Raw genomic sequence first — 20,832 nt, forward strand, 5'->3', positions numbered from 1 at the left:
TGGTATTTAAGATGCTTGTAAATATTATTTATGTTTTTAATTTTGTAAAATAAAGATTGCTTTTCAGCCATTGGCATGAAGTGTGGTCTTTGCTAGCTAGAATCTGACTGGTGTCTGCCATGATTGCCTTACCTAAGAGCCCTGGAAGGTATTGAGGGCGCACACATGTAATTCACACCTATTCACTTCACACCCTGCTGGCTGTTGGGCCTTTCTAGGACAGTAGAGTATCGTTACTAGTATTCCCCCTGGCCAGGCAGTGGTGGCACAAGCTTTTAATCCCAGCACTTGGGAGGAGGAGGCAGGCAGATTTCTAAGTTTGAGGCCAGCCTGGTCTACAGAGTTCCAGGACAGTCAGGGCTACACAGAGAAACCCTATCTCGAAAAAAAAAATGTTATAGTCAGTGGAATTCTGTGGGAAACACTGAACTTTTAAGACTTCGTGATTTAGCTTTCCCCCCAGACTTTCTGTTGGCACAAAAATGTTAAGTCAAGTACTGGGGCCCGCCCTTCTAGAGTTTGAGTCAAGGTCTTATTCCCTAGACTAGCCCTGACCCCTAAGCCATCTTCCTGAATAGCAAGCAGTGTAGGTTTCCACCACCACACCCAACAAATCTAGAATTTTGGCTGCCAGCAGAGTGGTTCTCAGTAAAGGTGCCCCGGTGTGCTGCTGGATCTTACACAGGGACTCAAACCTTGGATTAAAAAACAGCTTTTCTCAGAGGGCAGATCAACCTGTCCTCTAAGGTGTCCAGTTGAAGAGAGGGACTGTCTAAGCTGGAGGAAGGGCACAGGGTTGTGAGAACTGGCAAATATTGTCACTTGAGCACACGGCCATGCAGGGGTGGGTGTTGTCTGAGAAGGTGTTAGGGAAAGATGAAGAGGACAGCTTGCTTGAGCAGTCAGCCTGTGTTTGCTGACCTTGGATACCTGTTCCAAGTCTGGGTATCAACTTTTAAGCCTCTTGTTAGCCAATGCTGGCATATGTGAGCCCCATGTTTCAAATTTCCAACAAGTCCCTTAGTTTCCTAGTTTATTCAGCCAATGAGCTTCCGTTAACTACACTCTAGTAGGTGCTGGGGTGAACAACAGAGAAGCCTACCTTGTTGCCAGACAGTAAATGATTTACACAAATATAACCTGAATTGTATAAACCCACCGAGTTTAAGGTCTAGGCATTGGGAGTGTTTTTTTTGGTGAAAAAAATTTAGGCTGAGGTGAAGGGATGAGTAAAGTCAGCCAGGGCGCAGCCAGGATTGACATGGGATAAAGTGCTGCCAAGAAGCCAGGAGGGAAAGGAGTGCAGTTGTTGTTGGAGTAGGGAGCTGCTGAGAGCAGCTCCAGAGCACAGAGGCAGCTAGTAAGAGGTGGACAGTGCTGCGAGGTAGTGGCAAACATTAGTCCTAGGCAGGCAGAGAGGGATGTATCTCTGAGTTGGAGACCAGCCTAGTCAACTGAGCCAGGGCTGTCCTGACTGGAAAACCATGGGGTGAAGGGGGAAGAGGTAGCTGGAATGGTAGTCAAGAACAAATTACCTTAGAAAGGGATAATGACTCCCTCCTCCCCCACAGAGGAGTAATACATATTTTCTGCTAGAACCTCGAGTGAATGCCTTTGCTTCTCAGGGTCTTTGTGGTTCTTTTTTTTTGTTTTGTTTTTTTGAGACAGGGTTTCTCTGTGTAGCCCTAGCTGTCCTGGAACTCACTCTGTAGGCCAGGCTGGCCTCAAACTCAGAAATCCACCTGCCTCTGCCTCCCAAGTGCTGGGATTAAAAGCATGCGCCACAACTGCCCAGCTCTTTGTGGTTCTTATAATTAGTGATACAGAAGTGATAATCTTCAAGCCGGGCAGTGATGGTGCACACCTTGAATCCCAGCATTTGGGAGGCAGGGGCAGGTGGAGTTTGAGGCCAGCCTGGTCTACAGAGTGAGGTCCAGGACAGCCAGGGCTACACAGAAAAACCCTGTCTCAAAAAAACAAAACAAACAAACAAAAATTCAATAGCAAGTTGATATACACTTTAGGTTTCTTGTGGGGCTAAAACCACCAAGATCCCGTGGAATAACAGGTGGTGTTCTTAACCCAAGCCATCTCTTTAGTCTCTTAGATTATTGACTATTTTGAGACAAGATCTTGTTTCATTGCCCAGGCTGGACTTGAGTTTGAATTCCTCCTTGCCTCTGGGTCTTCCTTGGCAGTAAGAGGCATGCACAATTGTGCAGGTTTACTCCCAACTTGTTTCAGCAAACCACAAAGCTGAGCTTGCAGTTTACCAACTGCTCTTTATTCAAGTGGAGGGAACCAACGTTTCCCACCTCTGTGGATGAAACCATGTGGAATTATCCAGTCCTCCATGTAGTCATGTCTACATCTTTGTCAAGACTCTTGGCCTTCAAGACCAAGGCATCTTCCTTGAGTTCACATGTAAGGCTTTAGACAGTCTTGGCAGGGGTCTAGTGACCCTGCTGGCTTTTCCCTCCCAGGCAGGCCCTATTGTGTGAGTGGATTCCTCTGGACAGGATTTACTTTTTTGGGGGTTAGCATTTTTTAGACCCCAAAGCTAGGCATACACAAATATCTCAAGATGTGTGTCCCAAGGATTTCCAGTTGGGAAAATCTCTTGCTGCCCAAAGATGATGCCTTTACAATGGACCTCAGGAAGAAATGAGTAAGGGATGGATGCTCTTCTCACCCGACCTAAGCACATCTGCTTCTCCTGTTCTAGTCCTAAAACTCGTGACGATGGAGGTCCAGGTCTCTGACCTACCTTACTGGGTGGTAACTCTGGCAGCCAGCCCAGGACTGGTGAATAGATAGTACTTGGGGCTCCAGGATGTAAGGTAGGAGCCTATAGTCCTGGGAGGCATACACAAAATGAAAATGCATTGCTCTCCAGGCTGGGTTAGTCAATTCTCAAAAAAGGGGTTATATGACCCCCAAAGATTACAAACCACTAAGTGATTTTTTTCCTGAGCTGTCTGACCACCGTCAGTCATGTCACAACCTGGAGGACAACAGCCAGCCTCATTAGCTCTGTTCTGGGAAAGCTTTTGCCACTTGTATATGTAACCAACTCCATAAAAAATAAAATCACCTAATGTTCCAAGGCAAATTCCTTTAGTCTTTAAGGTGGGCAGGCCCAGCTAACAATATAATTAAGAATCCCAAACCCCAACAGTGATAGGTATGTGTCAAGTGTATCTCCCACAGAACGAGACACTTCTGATGGTGAGGATTTATAAAGGCAGCTGCATCTGGGGTGGACAGACTTTTGGGTGAATACAAAGGCTTCTCTTTGGGGAAACCATGTAAGGCTTGAGACAGTCTTGGCAGGGGTTCGTTCTTAGTGACCCTGCTGGCTTTTCCCTCCACTACAGGAAGCCACTTGAGAGACACCAGGCAGGCTCCATTGTGAGTGGATTCAAACTTCACCCTCCTCTGTCAGCTGGATCACAGCGTCCTTCCACTGGAGGTCAGGGTGAAGGCCTGGTGAGCCGAGACTGAGGGGAGAGCTCTTGTGGGTTGTGTGGCACAGCATTATGGCCTCTGGAAGTTCATGTGTGTCGAGTCTGGCAGTGTCTTCTGTAAGCTCTAGTGTGACCGTACTTGTGAAGGAGCTTCTGAGCCTGCTGCTGCATCTCAGGGTCCACAGCGCCAGGACACTGGGATGAAATGTGAAGCAAGACAAGACAGCATTCCAGCACATCTGGAAAGGGCCAGGCCTAGAAAAACGACAGGACAGACAAGTGTCTGTAGAGGCACACACTCACAATTCTATGGAGATATGGAAGAAACTAGCCTGTCTGGTGGCAGATCCTCATGGGTGATAGTACCCCCAGATCAACTCCCACACACCACTGTTCCCAGTACCATAGCCCTACCCCTTCCTGAGTGCTGGGCACAGGCACATCTAACATCTGAGTTGAATGTTTTACCCCTCAACTATATAGATAACTCTTGTTTGGCTTTTCCCAAGACTGGGCTGTAAGCCTTCTGTGCGGTTAGTATTGCTATTTTCACAAATCATTTTAGGGAAGCAGAGACAGAGGTAACTGTCTCCCCCCACCCCCCATGGTTTTTCTAAATAGGGTTTTTCTGTGTATATAGCTTTTGTAGCCCTGCCTATCCTGGAACTCAGCAGAGATCTGCCTGCCTCTGCCTCCCAAGTGCTGGGATTAAAGGCGTGTTACCAGCATACCCAGCTCTTGAATCCTAAAACTTTAAACATGCGCAATGACAGTAGATATAGATGATCTCTACATTTGTCGTGAAGCATCTCCAAATCCCCTTACCTTTATACTTTCTGGAAACTCAGCTATTCTCTCGTTTGCTTCTGTGAGCCTTCTGGTTAATTCAGGGAGAGACACTGGTGCATTTCTTTCTTCTCTGCTTTAAAAGTAATAATAAACTAAAGTCACATGTGGTGGTCACCTCACTTTTCACCTACTCTAGATGTTTCAATTAAAAAAAAAATCTTTTGGGGGCTAAAGAGATGGCTCAGTGATTAAGAACACTGACTGTTCTTCCAGAGGACCTGGGTTCAAATCCCAGTACACAGATGGCAGCTCACAACTGTCTTAACTCCAGAATCTGACACCCTCACACAGGCAAAACACCAATGCATATAAAATAAAATTTAGATAGTATTTTGTTGTGTAGCCCAGAGTAGTTTCAAACTTAGGGTCTCAAGAACCATGCTAGTCTGTTCTGTTTCAAGTCTTCTCACATACAAATAGAATGGTCAGATTTCATATCAAGTCTTTTTCTCATTTCCAAGGAATTGCTCTAGTGCTCTTCTTAGCAAAGACAAAGGCTCAAGCTGTGCTGCACCGTTCTTGGCGCAGCCGCTGCACATTGGGGAGGAGTGATGTTCCACTGCACTTTCAGTTCAGCTCCCCCCGGCCCGAGACAGGGTTTCTTTATGTAGCCCTGGCTGTAGGCTAGCTTTGAACTGCACTATGCAACCAAGAATGACCTTACACTCTTGATCCTCTTGCTACCTTGATCCTATACCACCAGTGCTGGGATTATAGGCATGTACCACCATGCCCATTGTTTTTCAGTGTGATGCTGGTGATGGAATCCAGGGCTTCTTGCATTCAGGGGGCCATATACCCAGTCTTTCACTGTTTTGGCTTGTATGACCTGGCTGGCGAGTGACAGTGACTGTCTTCCTGGGTTCACTTGTCATCTGTCTGTTCTTTTCCCATCCTCTGTATTTTATTGAATCCAGCCACTTGTTATGCCTGAGCAACTTCAACTCATAAATACAGAGATCAAGAGAAGGCAACAAAATGGGGTGAGATGCATATCTACGAAGATGTAGTTCGTTACTTTTCTACTTGAGATACAGAACACAGGGCTTAGAGGACAGACAGCCAGGCACAGAATCCTGTGAGCAAAAGATAAGGGCCAACCCGAGGGGTTTACAGCATTTGTTTGTAACAGCAATCCTGGCTGGGCATAGTGGTTCATATCTCTATCTCAGCACTTGGGAGGCCAAGGTAGAAACAAGGGCCGCCACAGGGAAAGATCTTGTCTTACACATAGATAAAAAAGCAAACCTGACCTGCCTACAGCAGCCTGTGATCTCTAAATTACAACAGACAACTTTCCAATTCCTTTGGAGATAGTCCCACATTTCCTTGGTGGCTACAAATTCAGTGTGACCTTGAACTACCCCTGAAGCTCCTGCCTCTAACTCTGCAGTGCTGGGATTATTTATATGTATGCATATGTCTCTGACCGGGTATATGCACAAAGTAGCAAGTGTCCATGGAGGTCAGAAAAGGGTGTTGGATCTTTTGGAGCTAACGTTACAGGCAGTTGTGAGCCCCCCATGTAGGTGCTGGAAATTGAACTCAGCAGGTCTTCTAAAAGAGCAGGTATCCTCAACTATAATCAACAGATTACAGTTAATCTAACTTGTATGGGCTTGCTGAACTTACTGGTGCCTTCTGGGTTCTAGCCTGGGGGAGTGTAGTCAGGGTAAAAGCACAGCCCTGGAATCTCAGCGATGCTACTGTAGTAATCTGTAGAGCACAGAGGCTTTGGAAGGGCTGCAGTTAGCTGTCTGGCCCAGGCCTGCTGCTTCCCAGAGGCCTACTCAATGCTACCACATACTTATGTGGACAACATGCAATCATGGTCCCAGACCTAAACTTACGCTGGGCTCGGAGGTGGAGAAGGGGCCGGCTCTGCTTCCTGGCTGGGCTCATCTCTGTTGGGGCCATTGGCTGTGGTCTTGCAGAGCTGACTCTTTTGGTGCTGGCGGATCATTTCTGCCAGTGTCTCTTGGACTTCAGCTACAGTCCTCTGGGAGGCCTGCAGGCTGGCATGCCTTTCTGAGAAAAGCTCCTTGCAGGCACCCAGCAACCGTTCACTCTCTGCACTGAGCCTCAGGCCCGGGCCTGGAGGCTGCTCCACGGCTTCAGCACTGGTACTGTCCTCTGGCTTGCTCTGTTTATCAGAGACCGTGCTTTCAGCTGACAACACCCAGACGCTTGACTCAGGGCCAGAGCCGCAGAATGACCACCAGACTTCATACAGTTGCCCATAAATACAAAAGGCCTCTAAGCTTTTGAAAGCTGCCATGGTAGGAGAGAGGTCACCCAGTTTGTCTCGTAGGTGGTCACAGCCTGGAAGAAAAGGACCCTGGGATATAAGCATTTCTTTATCTGTGAGAAACCTGGCTTCTCACCTTTATATTCTGTTACCTAAGAAAAGGGACATCAATGCAACTCTTGGGATTATAACTCTTTTTTGCCCTAAGCCAAAGGAACTAATCACTTCCTTTCCCGTCTTGGGACAATGCCAACATTGCCTCAGATGACATCACTCATAGCACAACAGGAATGTACTAAGAGCTCCAGGGCTGCAGTGATGGAGCTGGGATGTGAACCACACTGTGCTCTAAAAATTGAGATTAGTTACAGGGTCTAATCACAAAGTTAAGGACTGCCTAGCCACATGTACCCTCCTCCCTCCTGTGGTACGTGGTGGTGGTGGTGGGTTGAACAGGATCCTATGTAGCTTAGGTTAGACTTAAACTTACCATGTAGCCTAAGATTACCCTGAAGTGCTGATCTACCTAGATCTCTCTCCCCACCCCGTCATACTGGGACAATATGGGCACGCACCATATGCCAGCTCTGTTTCTCCCCCTCCCCCTTGCTCTAGCCCTGCTCACTCTAGCCCAAAGATTTATTTGTTTATTATATGTAAGTACACTGTAGCTGTCTTCAGACACACCAGAAGAGGGCACCAGATCTTATTACAGATGGTTGTGAGCCTCCATGTGGTTGCTGGGATCTGAACTCACTCAGGATCTCCAGAAGAGAGAGCAGTCAGTGCTCTTAACCGCTGAGCTCTCTCCAGCCCCAACCAGCTCTGTTTCTTTACCTCTCCAACTGAGCTTTAAGAGAGAGCAGGGCTAGGTGAAGAACCTAGTGCAAACACTGGCTTTGGTTTTGTCTCACTTTGTAACCCCAGGAAACATGGAAATCCCTACAAAGCTCAGAATTTGTGGTGATCCTCCTGCCACAGTATCATTGCCTTTTAAAGACATTGCCGCTCTTTAGTCCAGTACCATTTGAGATGGTTATGCTCTGCTATAATGGGAAGATGCTAAGCAGAGGTGTGTGTGTGTGTGTGTGTGTGTGTGTTACTTACCGCCTGGGAGAAAGGTTGAGTGTGTGTGAGTGTGTGTGTGTGTGTGTGTGTGTGTGTGTGTTACTTACCGCCTGGGAGAAAGGTTGAGTAGATTTCCTGCATGAGGGTGAAGTTCCCTGAGGTGTAGCTCCGAACCACAGCCTGCAGCAGTGCAGGGACAGTCTCCTCCCAGGAAGCAGCCTGCTGGCTCAGCATTGCCAAGGTCAGGTAGTGGCAGACATGAAGCAGTAGCTGGAAAGAGGCCAGAATCTCATTCACCTGCTAATGCATGCCATCCTGTGGCAGAGGCTTGACAAGCCTGGTCCCATAGCTAGGAACTGCACCAGAAACCAATCAAACATCTATCTCTGGAAAGCCTTCATCTCCCACCTATCACCCTCTGTCTGCTAGTAAAGTCTGAGCATGCTGAGGAAATCTACTGACAGTTGTGCTTAATAAAATCAAAAGTGAAGGCAAAAGTGAGCGGGAATGCCAAAGGAGCTGAGGCAGGATCATGAGCACAAAGACAGCTTGGACTATAGAAGAGCCTGACTATAATCAGGATCTAAAAACTTGAACTTAGAGAAACAAAATGGTGGAGTGGCGTGGGAATGCTTCATTGGCAGAGTGCCTGCCTCATACATGGCCCTGGGCTCAAGCCCCAGCATCACATATAGTTGGTATGGTGATACACACCTATAGCCTTGGCATTGGGGACCAGGACTTCAGGGTCATGCTCAGCTACCTAAGTTGTTCCTGGCCAGCCTGGACTACATGAGACCTCATCTCAAGACAAAACAAAATCAACCGAAATAACGGAACACAATCCCATTATTGATACCATTCCATGTTAGCATGGAGGCCAGAGGTACAGTGTCAGGTGTCTTTCCGGATCCCTCTCCATTTTATTTTTTGTTTGTTTAAGACAGGGTTTCTCTGTGTAGCCCTGGCTGTCCTCAAACTCGAGATCCACCTGCCTCTTTGTCCAGAATGCTAGGATTAAAGGCATGGCATATGCCGTTACTACCACCTGGCTCCATTTCATCTTTTGAGACAGAAGATCACCAATTTGGCTAGACTGGCTTAAGAGCAAGCCCTTGGGTTCTACCTGCTTCTCTAAAGCTGGAACACAGGTATAAGCTGCCTTGTTAGGGCTAAAACACAGGGCCTCTTAGAGCAGCTTACCTACCTGACTGTACCATCTCTCCAGCCCTTAGGGTATGCAGTTTGAAACATTCTGGCAAGTTTATAGCTACCAGGAAAAGGAAGGCACAGAGCATTTCTGTCATTCAAACCACTCCAGCAGCACATTCAGTTACTCTCCCTTCACATCCCCTGCAGCTTCTTTTTGTGCCACATTGGTAAATGGAGTCACAGTTTCACATTTATTGGGACTTGGGACTGTCAGAATACTTCTGGGGCTTACTGATAATGTGCACCAGAAGTCTGTTCCTCTCTCACAAACAGTAGCTGAGGAGGAGGACAAGAAAACTCCAACTTTATTGAAGGCAGTGTTTTGTCTGCATGCATGTCTGAACATGATGTGTGTGCCTGGTGCCCATGTAGGCCAGAAGAGAATGTTGGATGCCCCGGAACTGGAATTATAGACAGTCATTAGCTGGGTATGGGTGCTGATAACCCAACCTGGATCTTCTGCAAGAACAGCAAATGCTCTAAACCACTGAGCCATCACTCTAGCCCCAAACTTTCTATTATTTTAAGCAAATAGAGCCCCAAATGAATACACAGCTCAAGGCTTTCATCTGTGGGGTTTCCCCAAGGCCTGGACTGCCTTGTCCTTTTTGAGGTGCAAATTATTCTACTGATTTTTCAGAGAGATGAGGAACATCTACCCTCCACGGCTCCCGATAAGGTTGGGGATGTGGCGCACCTGTCTGAAGGGAGTGTTACTTGTTGCCGATGGGTACTTGACATCCTGCAGCTTCAGCAAGGCGGCCCGACACTGTTCTGGGGTGTCCACACTGAAGGCGCTGCGCCACACACCAGTTACTCTCTGCACCAAGGGTCCCTTAGAACCTGTGGCCCACTGGTGGTAAATGGAAGAGGGGCCTCTGATCTCTGGAGGCTGTTTTTCCTCCAGGTGCCGGCAGAGAAGTTCAAGGAGGCAGAAGACCAGTCTCTGGCCCTGGGATACAGCAACAAAGAGGTGTGACACGGGAAAACATACATGACATGGCTTGTAAGAGCTCTTCATGGGATGCCCATTGAGCTTACTGTCTGAACGTGATGCACCCAAGCCTCCTGGCAAGCCTGCTGCTTCACTGGAGTCATACGACGGGGAAAACGCAGCAGCCCTGAAGGTGCCTTTGCAGTCCAGGAAACTGTTTCTAACACAGGATCCTTAATGACACCCACAATCTCTATCCTGGAAGCCACATACAGGTCTAACCTCCTGTCCTATACCACCAGGTTCTCCTCAGCCTGACAGTGCAGTGATGTTGGAACACATAAGCTTGGCAGACTCAGGAGGTGGGCAAGCACAGGCCATGCCCAAAGCTCCAGAAAACCATTACTTGTTTGACTTCTCATTGCCATAAGCTGTCTGATACACACACCCTTGAAGCTCTTCAGTTAAGCCGAGAAGGGTACTAGCACATCCAGTCAAAATGACTCTCACCAGACTGAAAAGCTACAGGGCTGCTTTAGTTTTTACTTTGTCAAGGATGCTGCTTGGGGAGAAAATGAGATTTGAAAGAGCTACTGGGAAAGCCTTTCTTAGCTGTAGGCAAATGACAGTCTAGATTTGGTCATTTTATAACTTAACTAATACTCCCCGTGGCACTATCTTCCAATTCTAAAGGAAGCTAACTACCTAAATATATCTTCATTGGCTCTAAACACTCAGCTGGGCATGGTTTTAGGTCTTATTCCTGTGCTAGGGAAAAAGGAGCTTAAATAGTCCATGTTAGAACTGGCTTTGTTGTTTACACCTGGCAAGCCAACCCCAGAGAAGCTGAGGCAGTAAGACTTTGAGTTTGAGTCCATGCTGGGCTGTATAAATACATTTATGGTAAGCCAGGCCTACAGACTAGACCTCAGTTCTCATGTGTCAGACAATTCAGTGGTGGCAGTGCGAGTCTGAACATGTCAGTGAAACCTGCTGTTTGCACAATTTGTAGGGCCCCCTAACTCATTAAACTGCCATTATTACCTTAAGTGCTGACAATGGAACCTAGGTTTTGCCCATGCCAGGGAAATGTGATACCCCCGAGGTACATCCCAGCCCGAGTCTTTTCTAGCCACACAGGAATAAAGCTTTTCAGAAACCAGACATGCCTATTACCCACCATGATCTTCCAACCAGAGGCCAAGTACTCTTCCCGGAGGGAGGCAATGCTAAGGCAGGAAGCCTGGGACCCGCCCAGATGCTGGGCAGACCAGTGGCTGTTCAGATGATTGGTACAAACTTGGAAGTGGTAGGAGTCACTGTGAGCAGTGGGCTCTCTCTTACCCAAGCATGGTAATGAGCAAGTTGTAGTACTTTAGTGGGATAGAATAGCCATCATGGCTTTTGGACACTTCTTGAACTGGAAGTTTGTCTACTGGGGACTCGTTTGGCCAGAGAGTGACTCAGGGCCCTCCCATCCTCAGACTCCAGAGACTGACCTGCAGGCTTTCATGCAGTCCCAACGCTTCCTGTGCACCCACCCAGTTCTTCACCAGAAGCAGCTCTTGGGCACATCTAAGAGCCAGGGAAGCAGCCAGCTCATTTTCTCCTGCTATGGCAGCCAGCTCTGCAGCTGTTCTAAGCGAGGCTGCATCGCCCTTTCTGGCCAGAACTTTGGCTGCATCATAGGCGGAAGTGGCTCCTAAGTAGCTGTGGCAGAAATGAAATCTAGTCACCAGCCATATTTGCCTCCCCACACCCCAGAGCCTCCTTTCTCCATGTAACTGCCCTCTGGTGGTCCTGCTCTGTCTGTCTCTGTGAGGCCGCGATGGCCACACGCTGTTGACTTGTATACTATAAAACTCTACAGGGGGCTGGAGAGATGGCTCAGTGGTTAAGAACACTGACTGCTTTACCGGAAGTCCTGAGTTCAAATCCCAGCAACCACATAGTGGCTTACAACCACCCGTGATGAGATCTGATGCCCTCCTCTGGTGTGTTTGAAGGCAGCTACAGTGTACTTACATATAATAAATAAATAAAATCTTAAAAAAAAAAAAGAAACAAAAAAAACAAAACAAAACAAAAAACTCTACAGGTGCAGACTGACCACAACAGAGGACTCACCCCACAATCTGCTCATCTGACCAATGGAAACAGGCGTGACCTCCAAGTCTGCCACTGAGCTCTACTGAGTGCCTGTGGCAATGCATGTAACCATGGCGCATGCAGTTGGGCTGAACCTTCCCTTCGTTTTACATTTCCAGTCACGGTGCCCACTTGTACACTCAAGTCTTTCATTCTGTTGTGTTCCTGGCAGATACTAAGTTGGCCTTGACCTCTTTCTACTTACCACTTGGCTGCGATTGCATAGTGGCCATCTCTCTCCAGGATGGACCCCCAGCTGAGATATAGGTCCTTCAGAACAGGATCTTCAGGGCGCAGCCGAGCCTTGGCAACTGCAATAGCTTCTCTGTAGAAAAATAGGCATGTCAGCCAATTTTCAAGGCCTCCTCCACAATTGTTCCAACAACCAATACAAACACTAAGTGCCCTGGTGAGGCAGCCAAATAACTAATCCCACTGACTCATCAGCACTTAGCCCTCACCATCATCACAAAATGGCAAGAATGTTGTTTTTTTTCTGGCATTATTCTAAACCATGTCAGGCATCTCTGGAGAAACCTGTATTACTTTTAATATCTGTGAAAGTATGCAGTGCATGAGAATGGACATGCCTGTGTACACACTTACATACACACACACACACACACACACACACACACACACACACACACACACACACACACACAGGGATCACAGAGGATGCTGGGTACACTCTTCTATCATTCCTCCCTTTCCTCCCCTTTCAGACTATGTGCAGAGGTCGGACATCCTGCAGGAGTTGGTTCTGGAAGGCTTTCCTCAGCATGGGTCCACAGGCTGGACAGCCAGAGCCCTTACCCGATGCCCTTCCTCACTTCTTTAAGACAGGCTCTGTCACTGAACTAGCTAGGCTGGCTGGTCAGTGAGCTCCTGGGATCCTTTTATGCTAACCTGCTGACACTGGGGTCATAGGTGCAGGCAGCCACACCCAGCTTTTCACTGGGTACTGGGATCCAAATATGTTTCCTGCCTGCAGAGCAAACCAACCTTGCCCACCATTTCTTCAGCCTTAGCTAGCTGCTTTCTCCATGAAAACTCCTTTCTTAAAAAGCATTCCCGGGCTGGTGAGATGGCTCAGTGGGGAAGAGCACCGATTGCTTTTCAGAAGGTCATGAGTTCAAATCCCAGCAACCACATGGTGGCTCACAACCACCTGTAATGAGATCTGACGCCCTCTTCTGGTGTGTCTGAAGACAGCTACAGTGTACTTACATATAATAAATAAATAAATCTTTAAAAAAAAAAAAAAAACATTCCCGGCTCAGTGGTGCTCACCTTTGGTTCCAACAAACAGAAGGAAGAAACAGACAGATCTCTGTGAGATTCAGGATAGCTAGCCGGGTCTACGTAGTGAATTCCGGAATAGCGGAGGTTAAGTGAAACTTTGCCTCAAAAACCAAATAAAACTAACAGATAAGCAAGCTATTTAGCTTTGTGTATTTTACAGATATTTTCTCAAAAATGACCAAAGTAAAGCATGCCATTTTATGTTGCTAATGATAATTTACACTTTCCTGGAAAATGAGATTTTCAGAAAACCTGTGACTGCCATTGGGGACTTCAAAGATGAAAACTTTTCCAATGAAAGTGACCCAAGACTAAGAGGCATGGCATTTTGGTACTTCTAACCAAGCATCTCAGTGTCATATCTGTGTTACTTAGCTAACATCACCCAAGTGCAATTCAGCTTGAGCCACAGTCACCAGGAAGCTGAGGTGTGGAAAAACAATCTAAAGAACATTTAAAACAATTTGGGTGCTGGGTACTTGACAGCGCATACCTTTAATCCTATGCCTTGGGAGAAAGGCAGGGACATCTTGGGGCTTTTCTCTCTCTCTTCCTTTCTTTCTTCCCTTCTTCCTTCCTTCCTTCCTTCCTTCCTTCCTTCCTTCCTTCCTTTCTTTCTTTCTTTCTTTCTTTCTTTTTGATTTTTGAGACAGGGCTCCCCTGTGTCGCCCTGGCTGTCCTGGAACTCTGTAGACCAGGCTGGCCTTGAACTCAGAAATCTGCCTGCCTCTGCCTCCCAAGTGCTGGGGTTAAAGGCGTGTGCCACCACCGCCCGGCAAGGGCTTTTATTTCTAAGCTCAATCCTTTAACGTAAAACCCTGTAGCACCAGAGGAGGAAGCTGTTGAGATAGGGGGCCAAAGTGCTGCCTGTGGGTCCTGTGGGGTCTGGCCAGGTTGAAACTTCTGAAAGGCCCAAAAAGAACAAGCGGGGAGTTGGGAGCTGAACGAGGCCCAGAGCTTGCCGAGACTTGCTCACTAAATGAGGCCCACCACAGAGAAATCAGAAGCCAGGAGACCCACAGCAGTTTCCAGTATGGACTTTTGAAATAAGGGGAGGGTGTACAATCCCAGCATTCCAGAAGACAACATGGCCACAGATCTGAGGCTAGCAATGTTAGACTTTTTCTCTATCTCCAGAAAGATCAAGGTGAACCACAACAAGTACAACAAAACCCAAACAAGATAAAGGACCAGCTTACATTATCACATTACTGAAAATCAATGAGAGGGAAAGGCCCAAATAGAGAAAACCCCATGATCTCATGCAGTACAGACAAAAGTACACCTGGTATGGAGTGTGCACCTGCAATTTAAATACCTGGAAAACTAAGGAGTTTCAGGGCTAGCCTGGGTTACAGAAATATAAAAGTAAAGTTAAAAACAGTAGCAAGAAAGCCTGCAGTGCAGGATCCTTGTGGGTTCTGGTTCCTCAAGGTACTGAACTACACATGTCATCACCACAAACAATCCAGCATTGTAAACTTGGAAAATATCTCTTCAGTTGAAGTGAGGGGCTGGAGAGATGGCTCAGCAGTAAGAACACTGGCTGTTCTTCCAGAGGACCTGGTTTCAATTCCCAACAACCAAATGGCAGATCACAGCCATCTGTAACTCAAGCTCTAAGGTATTGAACACCCTCACACGGATTTACATGCAGGCTTTATTTAAATGCACCAATGCATTTGAAATAAAAATAAATAAGTTAAAAAAAGATGAATGTAAAATTATATTCTTTCATACACAAAAGAAGGTTTAAGGAATTATCACCAGTAGAAGATATTTAAAAACAAAACAAAACAAAACCAAACCAAACCCAAGAAACAGGCTGGAAAAAAGGTTAAGAGCACTAATTGATTTTTCCAGAGGATCTGGGTTTGATTCCTAGCACCTACACAGAGGCTCACAATCACCTGTAGCTCGTGCTCCAGGCATCTTGCAGTCTCTTCAAGGACCAGGCATCCTTGTGATGCAACAAATGTATGGATGACACATCTACACATATTACAGTAAACACATACTACAGTAAACAAACACATTTCAGAAGATACAGCTAGGAAGTCAAAATAGCTGTCTCTGTCCTCTCTATAAGCTTCTGGAAGCTGTGTTCCTGCACATCCTACATACTAAAGTAGTATTTACTTCTTCTCAGGTCTCTGATGGGGTTGAAGACTAGACAGTTATAGTCTTATGATTAAAGTTAAGTTGTTTAGCAATTAGGAAGATGTTTTAGGTCTCTCTAAGAAGATATTTTAAAGTTAATATTAAAAATTAGGATAGAAATTAGATATTAAATTAGATACAGAACTTTGAACTTACCAGACTAGGATACATAATACTTTATCCTGAGTTGCCAAACATAAAAAGACTGGGCTTGGGGCTGGCGAGATGGCTCAGTGGGTAAGAGCACTGACTGCTCTTTCAAAGGTCCTGAGTTCGGATCCCAGCAACCACATGGTGGCTCACAACCACCCGTAATGAGATCTGATGCCCTTTTCTGCTGCATTTGAAGACAGCTACAGTATATTACACCAGAGCGAGCAGGGCCGGAGCGAAATTCCCAACAGCCACATAATGGCTCATGGCCATCTGTACAGCTACAGTGCACTCATACACATAAAATAAATAAATAAATCTAAAAAAAAAAAAGACTGGGCTTTTGGAATGTGGCTCACGATTTAAATGGTTCTCATAGTTATTTCATTAATTGTTATAATTGTATTCATTTATATTTGAAAGAAAAGGAGACTTATTGGACTAAGAGAGAAAGGATTCTGCAGAGAGCCAGGGAGAAGAGTTGCTGGGAAGATATGAGGAGATGAAAAAAATGGTACCTCAGCACAGGTAAATAGCCATGTGGCACAATGTAGGCTAGAATAAATGGGACATTTTAAGTTATATCTAGTTAGAGAAGAGCCTAGCTATATGGCCAAGTTTGTAAATATATTTTGAATCTGACTCTTATTTCTCAGAGCATGGGGCTGGAAGGCAGAACCAGGGTTTAACTTCTACACAGGAGAAAAAGACCAAGGCCACAGCAAATTAAATATCATTGATTCAAATACCCCCACTTAGTGACCGACATGGAGACAGAGAGAACCAAGGGTCTAGGGTATGCTGTCTAGAATGGTCTTTTTCAACTGTGGCTGACCTTCATACAAGTGTTACACCTGTTACCCCCAAAACAGAACAAAAAAAGTAGAAAGATCCTTCATCTAAACCGAGAACTGTGCTGGTTGGTTTTATCAATTCAACATCTTAACTGAGAAAATGCCTCCATAAAACTGGCCTGAAGGCAAGTCTGTGGGGACTGTCTTGATAAATGATTGATAGAGGAGAGCCCAGCCTACTGGGCCTGCACCATCCCTGGGCAGGTGCTCCTGGGCTACTTAAGAAAACAAACTAAAGAAGCCAAAAAGAACAAGGAAGTAAACAGTGTTCCTCCATGGCTACTGCTTCAGCTCCTACCTCTAGGTCCCTGCCTTGAGTCCCTACGCTGACTTCCCTCAGCACTGGGGCTTACCCCTTCTCCCTAAGTTGCTTTGGTCACAGTGTTTATTACAGCAATTGAAATGATAAAACAGTTATGTTGAACTTTTCTTAAATAAAAGAAAAAAAAAGTTGGAGAGAGGATCAAAGAAACTGCTCAGCAGTAAGGAGCACGTACTGCTCTTGTGAGCAGGACACAGGGTTGGTTCCCTGTGTGCCAGGTAGCTAGCTCATAACCTCCTGTAACTCCAGCTCTAGGGACATCCACAGCCTGCAGCCTCTGTGGGCATCTTTGGTCATGTGTACATAATCTTTTTTTCCTTTTTTTTGGTTTTTGGAGACAAGGTTTCTCTGTGTAGCCCTGGCTGTCCTGGAACACTCTGTAGACCAGGCTGGCCTCGAACTCAGAAATCCGCCCGCCTCTGCCTCCCAAATGCTGGGATTAAAGGCGTGGGCCACCATTGCTTGGCATAAAGAAAATCTTAAAGGGAGCTTTTTTCATGAGTCATCAAGACCCCAGTTAGTTTTGCGTTGTTTTCTCTGTTTCCTTTACTTCGTCAACATTTTCGATCCCACTATAGTGGATGGGCTTGAGGCCCAAGAGGCACAGACCTGTAGAGATGGTTTGACTTGAGAAGTTCCACAGCTTCGTACACTTTGTGGATGGAGAGCAGGTAAGAGGCAGCCTTGACGTACTGATCCTGGAAACACAGCTGCTTGGCAAAGGCTTCCACGGCCCACAGCCACACACTGTAGCCAGCTAAAAAAATAAGAAATAAATCAAGGGGTGGTGGGGTGTGCACAAAAGGAAGTTCACTTGCGTTAAAAATGCCTTCTTTTAGTCACTCCAGTAGGCAGAACAATCAGGAACAACTTCAAATGCCTCTGCAGCACTTTTGCTCCACCTCCCTCCCCACACCCACATGCTGAAACAGGAATGGTTTGACTCTGTCATATAAGAGGTTCAGGGAAGGTAGACATTAATTAAAAAACAACAGTGTTTCTGAATAGACCGACTACTGCTGACGTGTGGATTCAACTAATTCCCATGAGTTGTTAGAAAAAGAGAAAGGCTTGGCTCAGTCTGCCTCACCCACAAGGCCAGCCTGTCCCAATTCTGGTCTCAGATGCTTATCTTATCAAACAGTCACTCTTAGCTACATCTGAAAACTGATGCTGCCGACCAGGAGGCCCTGGCCACCGTTGAGCAGGCTCTGGGTCCCTAGCCTCTAGAACTATAAGCAAAATGAAGCTCCTATTTTACAGAGGACTGATAGCTCTTCAGTCTAGACTACACAATGGACCATGTGTCCCCAGCCTTTGCCACCACTGCAGGACCAGCTTCTGGAGAACCACCTATTTGGGCAGGTCTAAGATTAAGGCAAGTACCAGCAAGTCATTTTTTCTGTATTTGGCCCTAAATTGGTGATTCCTCTGCTCCAGCCTCGAAGGTGCTGGCACTGCGGCTGTGTGCCACGACAACACCACTCAAGTGTTGAGGCATCTTTAATGGGGACATCCTGGAGGTGACATACTTTTTAAAGAAGCACATACCTACTGGTGCCACAGCCACGAGACTGTCTGTCAGTTCGCCTCTCTCCACTGCTGCCTGGAGAACACCTTTCAGATCTCCTTTCCAGAGCATGAGCTGGTGAAAAAGCTCAGGATGGCCACTTTCCAAGTGACCTTTCCCTGTTTAGAAGAGACGATACTTGAAAGTTATGTTGATTAGTACCTTTACTAAACAAAAGTCACAATGAAATAGAAGTCTACAGTCATTTCCTGATTAGGCTGCCACACTAAAATGATTTTTAAGATTTAAGCTACATGCGTTCTGAGGACTGAACTCAGGGAAGGACTGCTGCACTCTCATCTGTTGAGCCAGCCCCTGCTCCTTGGCTTTTTTTTCTTTTTTTTTCTGAGACAGGGTTTCTCTGAATAGCCCTGGCTGTCCTGGAATTTTTATGTAGACTAGGCTGGCCCTGACTCACAGAGATTCACCTGCCTCTGCCTCCTGAGTGCTGGAATGATAAATCTGTGCTACCACCTCATGGCTTAAAAAAAAAGGCAAAAATATCGTTATAGCTCAGGCTGCTCTAGAACTCAATGGATGGTCACACGGGATGGCCTCAATCTTGTGATGCTCCTGCTTTAGACTCCAGTGTGCTGGGATTCCAGGAATGAATGACAGACCCAAACCAACACATTTGAATGGGACGACCACACAAAAGACATATGGGTGTAGCCAAGATGGCAACATGCTTGTAAACAGATCAAACTGAATGGTATGGTAATCCACACAGCCATGTGTCAAAATTAGGGAGAGTTAGGACAGTCAGGACAAGAAGACGGAGCAGGTCTCACCTTCTGTTTCCATCATCCTGTACAAAGTAGCCCTGTCTGTGAAAAGGCCCAAGTGGAATCGTTCCTCAAGGTCGGCAGACACATCTTCATTTAGTTCTGCTAATTTAAAATGGAAAAAGTTAACACAGGAAGTGCTAACACGGCTATTAACTCAACACCTGATCCACACCTCCAAATCTACACTCCAGTCCTCAGGTCCTCATTACTATACCCAAGAGTCCTGCTAGTTACAGGAAGTTTGAAGCCTTGAAAACTCAGCTTGGAAGTCAGGCAGTGGTGGTGCACGCCTTTAATCCCAGCACTTGGGAGGTAGAGGCAGGTGGATTTCTGAGTTCGAGGCCAGCCTGGTCTACAGAGTGAGTTCCAGGACAGCAAGGGCTCCAGAGAAATCCTGTCTTGAAAAAACCAAAAAGCAAAGAAAGAAAACTCAGCTTGGGCAAAATCCAATGAGACAATAACATTTTGTAGTTTGGGCTAAGAAAGGCTTGAGAGAAAAATACTAAAAGAGGACTGCAAATGCAACATGTCTTAAAAATACTATTTTGGGGCTGGAGAGATGGCTCAGTGGTTAAGAGCACCAACTGCTCTTCCAGAGGTCAATTCTCAGCAACCACTCATGCCATCTGTGGTGGGATCTGATGCCCTCTTCTGGTGTATCTGGGGAGAGTGATGGTGTACTCATATACATAAAATAAACAAATCTTTAAAAAAAAAAATACTGTTAAAAAATAAATCCAAACTAACCAGAGTATCCTGATATTTCCCTAGAAGCCAGGCAGGCTATTGCACACCTTTAATCCCAGTGCTAAGCAGACAGGAACAAAGACTTCCCTGAGACCTATCACAAAAGGATTCAATACTCTCTCTCTAACCTTTAAAAACAGTCAATTATGTCTGTGTGTCTCAATGGTGGAGGCCTTGCCTAGCTTGTGAAGGTTCTGGACTCTACCCAGAGTGCCCACTCTATCTGAGAATATTTTAAAAACCCCTAGTTCCCAATAAGTTTAACTATTGTTAACCAAGGATGCTCTAAGCTGCCTCAGAACTCAAAAAAAAAAAAAAAAACCAAAAAAAAAACACAGTAGGCAGTGGGATGGGCACAGGAGGCGCTTTCTTTGGACTCTTTGACTTGTGTTCTATTGTGCTGTTCTTTTCAACACATTGAATTCAAAACAAAAACGCTAAGTTGCTCAGATACCAAAATAATAAACAAAACCAACAATCACTTGAAAAGTAAAACCTTGAGAAGTACTTAAAAGTAACTGCCACATTATGATTATGAGGCATTTCTAGTGAGAAAACACTTTTTTTTTTAAACCTAAAGACACTGGTGAGGAAGAATGGAAAGCAAATTTACAGCAAGATGTGTATAGATGCTTGCTGAATGTGGCACAAAGATATCTGGGTGACAGATTGGACACAGGAGCAGTAGACTGAAAGACAGGGTTATGGCAGTGGGGCAGGGAGACCAAGGAAAAGGAAAACTGGGAGAAAAGTGCAGGCAGCAGCAATCTTAGATATTTGCTTGTTTCCTTAACACATAGCAGCACTATCAACTGAGCATGTGCAAGTACAGGGGCAGGCTTGGTACCTTTGGCATGTGTTGCAGTGGCTAGTACCAAACAGTCTCGATGGAGCTCCTCTTTGGACCTGTGGTCTAAGCTGGTGCTCAGAGGGAGCATGGAACGAGCCTTCCTCTTCTTGAGCAAGGCTTCTGAAATGCACCAACAGTACACAGTATCAGAGACAGG

The 20,832-nt window shown here is 46.1% G+C and overlaps 1 protein-coding gene across 4 annotated transcripts in view; it reads right to left on the bottom strand.

The window, feature by feature from the left end:
* Positions 1-3,103: 3,103 nt before the first annotated feature.
* Positions 3,104-20,832, bottom strand: part of Gemin5 (gem nuclear organelle associated protein 5) — a 46,460-nt gene continuing 28,731 nt past the window's right edge. The window contains exons 18-28 of one of the 4 annotated variants that reach the window (XM_031350866.1): positions 20,673-20,795; positions 19,082-19,177; positions 18,272-18,409; positions 17,330-17,477; positions 12,132-12,251; positions 11,278-11,488; positions 9,542-9,796; positions 7,740-7,902; positions 6,167-6,638; positions 4,293-4,386; positions 3,104-3,722 (exon numbers count right to left, since the gene is read on the bottom strand). In XM_031350866.1, coding sequence (XP_031206726.1) covers positions 3,555-3,722; positions 4,293-4,386; positions 6,167-6,638; positions 7,740-7,902; positions 9,542-9,796; positions 11,278-11,488; positions 12,132-12,251; positions 17,330-17,477; positions 18,272-18,409; positions 19,082-19,177; positions 20,673-20,795 — 1,988 coding nt within the window. In that variant the 3' untranslated portion in view covers positions 3,104-3,554. Of the gene's footprint in view, positions 3,723-4,292; positions 4,390-6,166; positions 6,639-7,739; positions 7,903-9,541; positions 9,797-11,277; positions 11,489-12,131; positions 12,252-17,329; positions 17,478-18,271; positions 18,410-19,081; positions 19,181-20,672; positions 20,796-20,832 lie in introns of all 4 variants that reach the window. The other 3 variants (XM_031350863.1, XM_031350864.1, XM_031350862.1) reach the window with 3 other exon arrangements.

The sequence above is a fragment of the Mastomys coucha genome, unplaced genomic scaffold (assembly GCF_008632895.1).
Source record: "Mastomys coucha isolate ucsf_1 unplaced genomic scaffold, UCSF_Mcou_1 pScaffold5, whole genome shotgun sequence".
NCBI classification, from domain to species: Eukaryota; Metazoa; Chordata; class Mammalia; order Rodentia; family Muridae; genus Mastomys; species Mastomys coucha.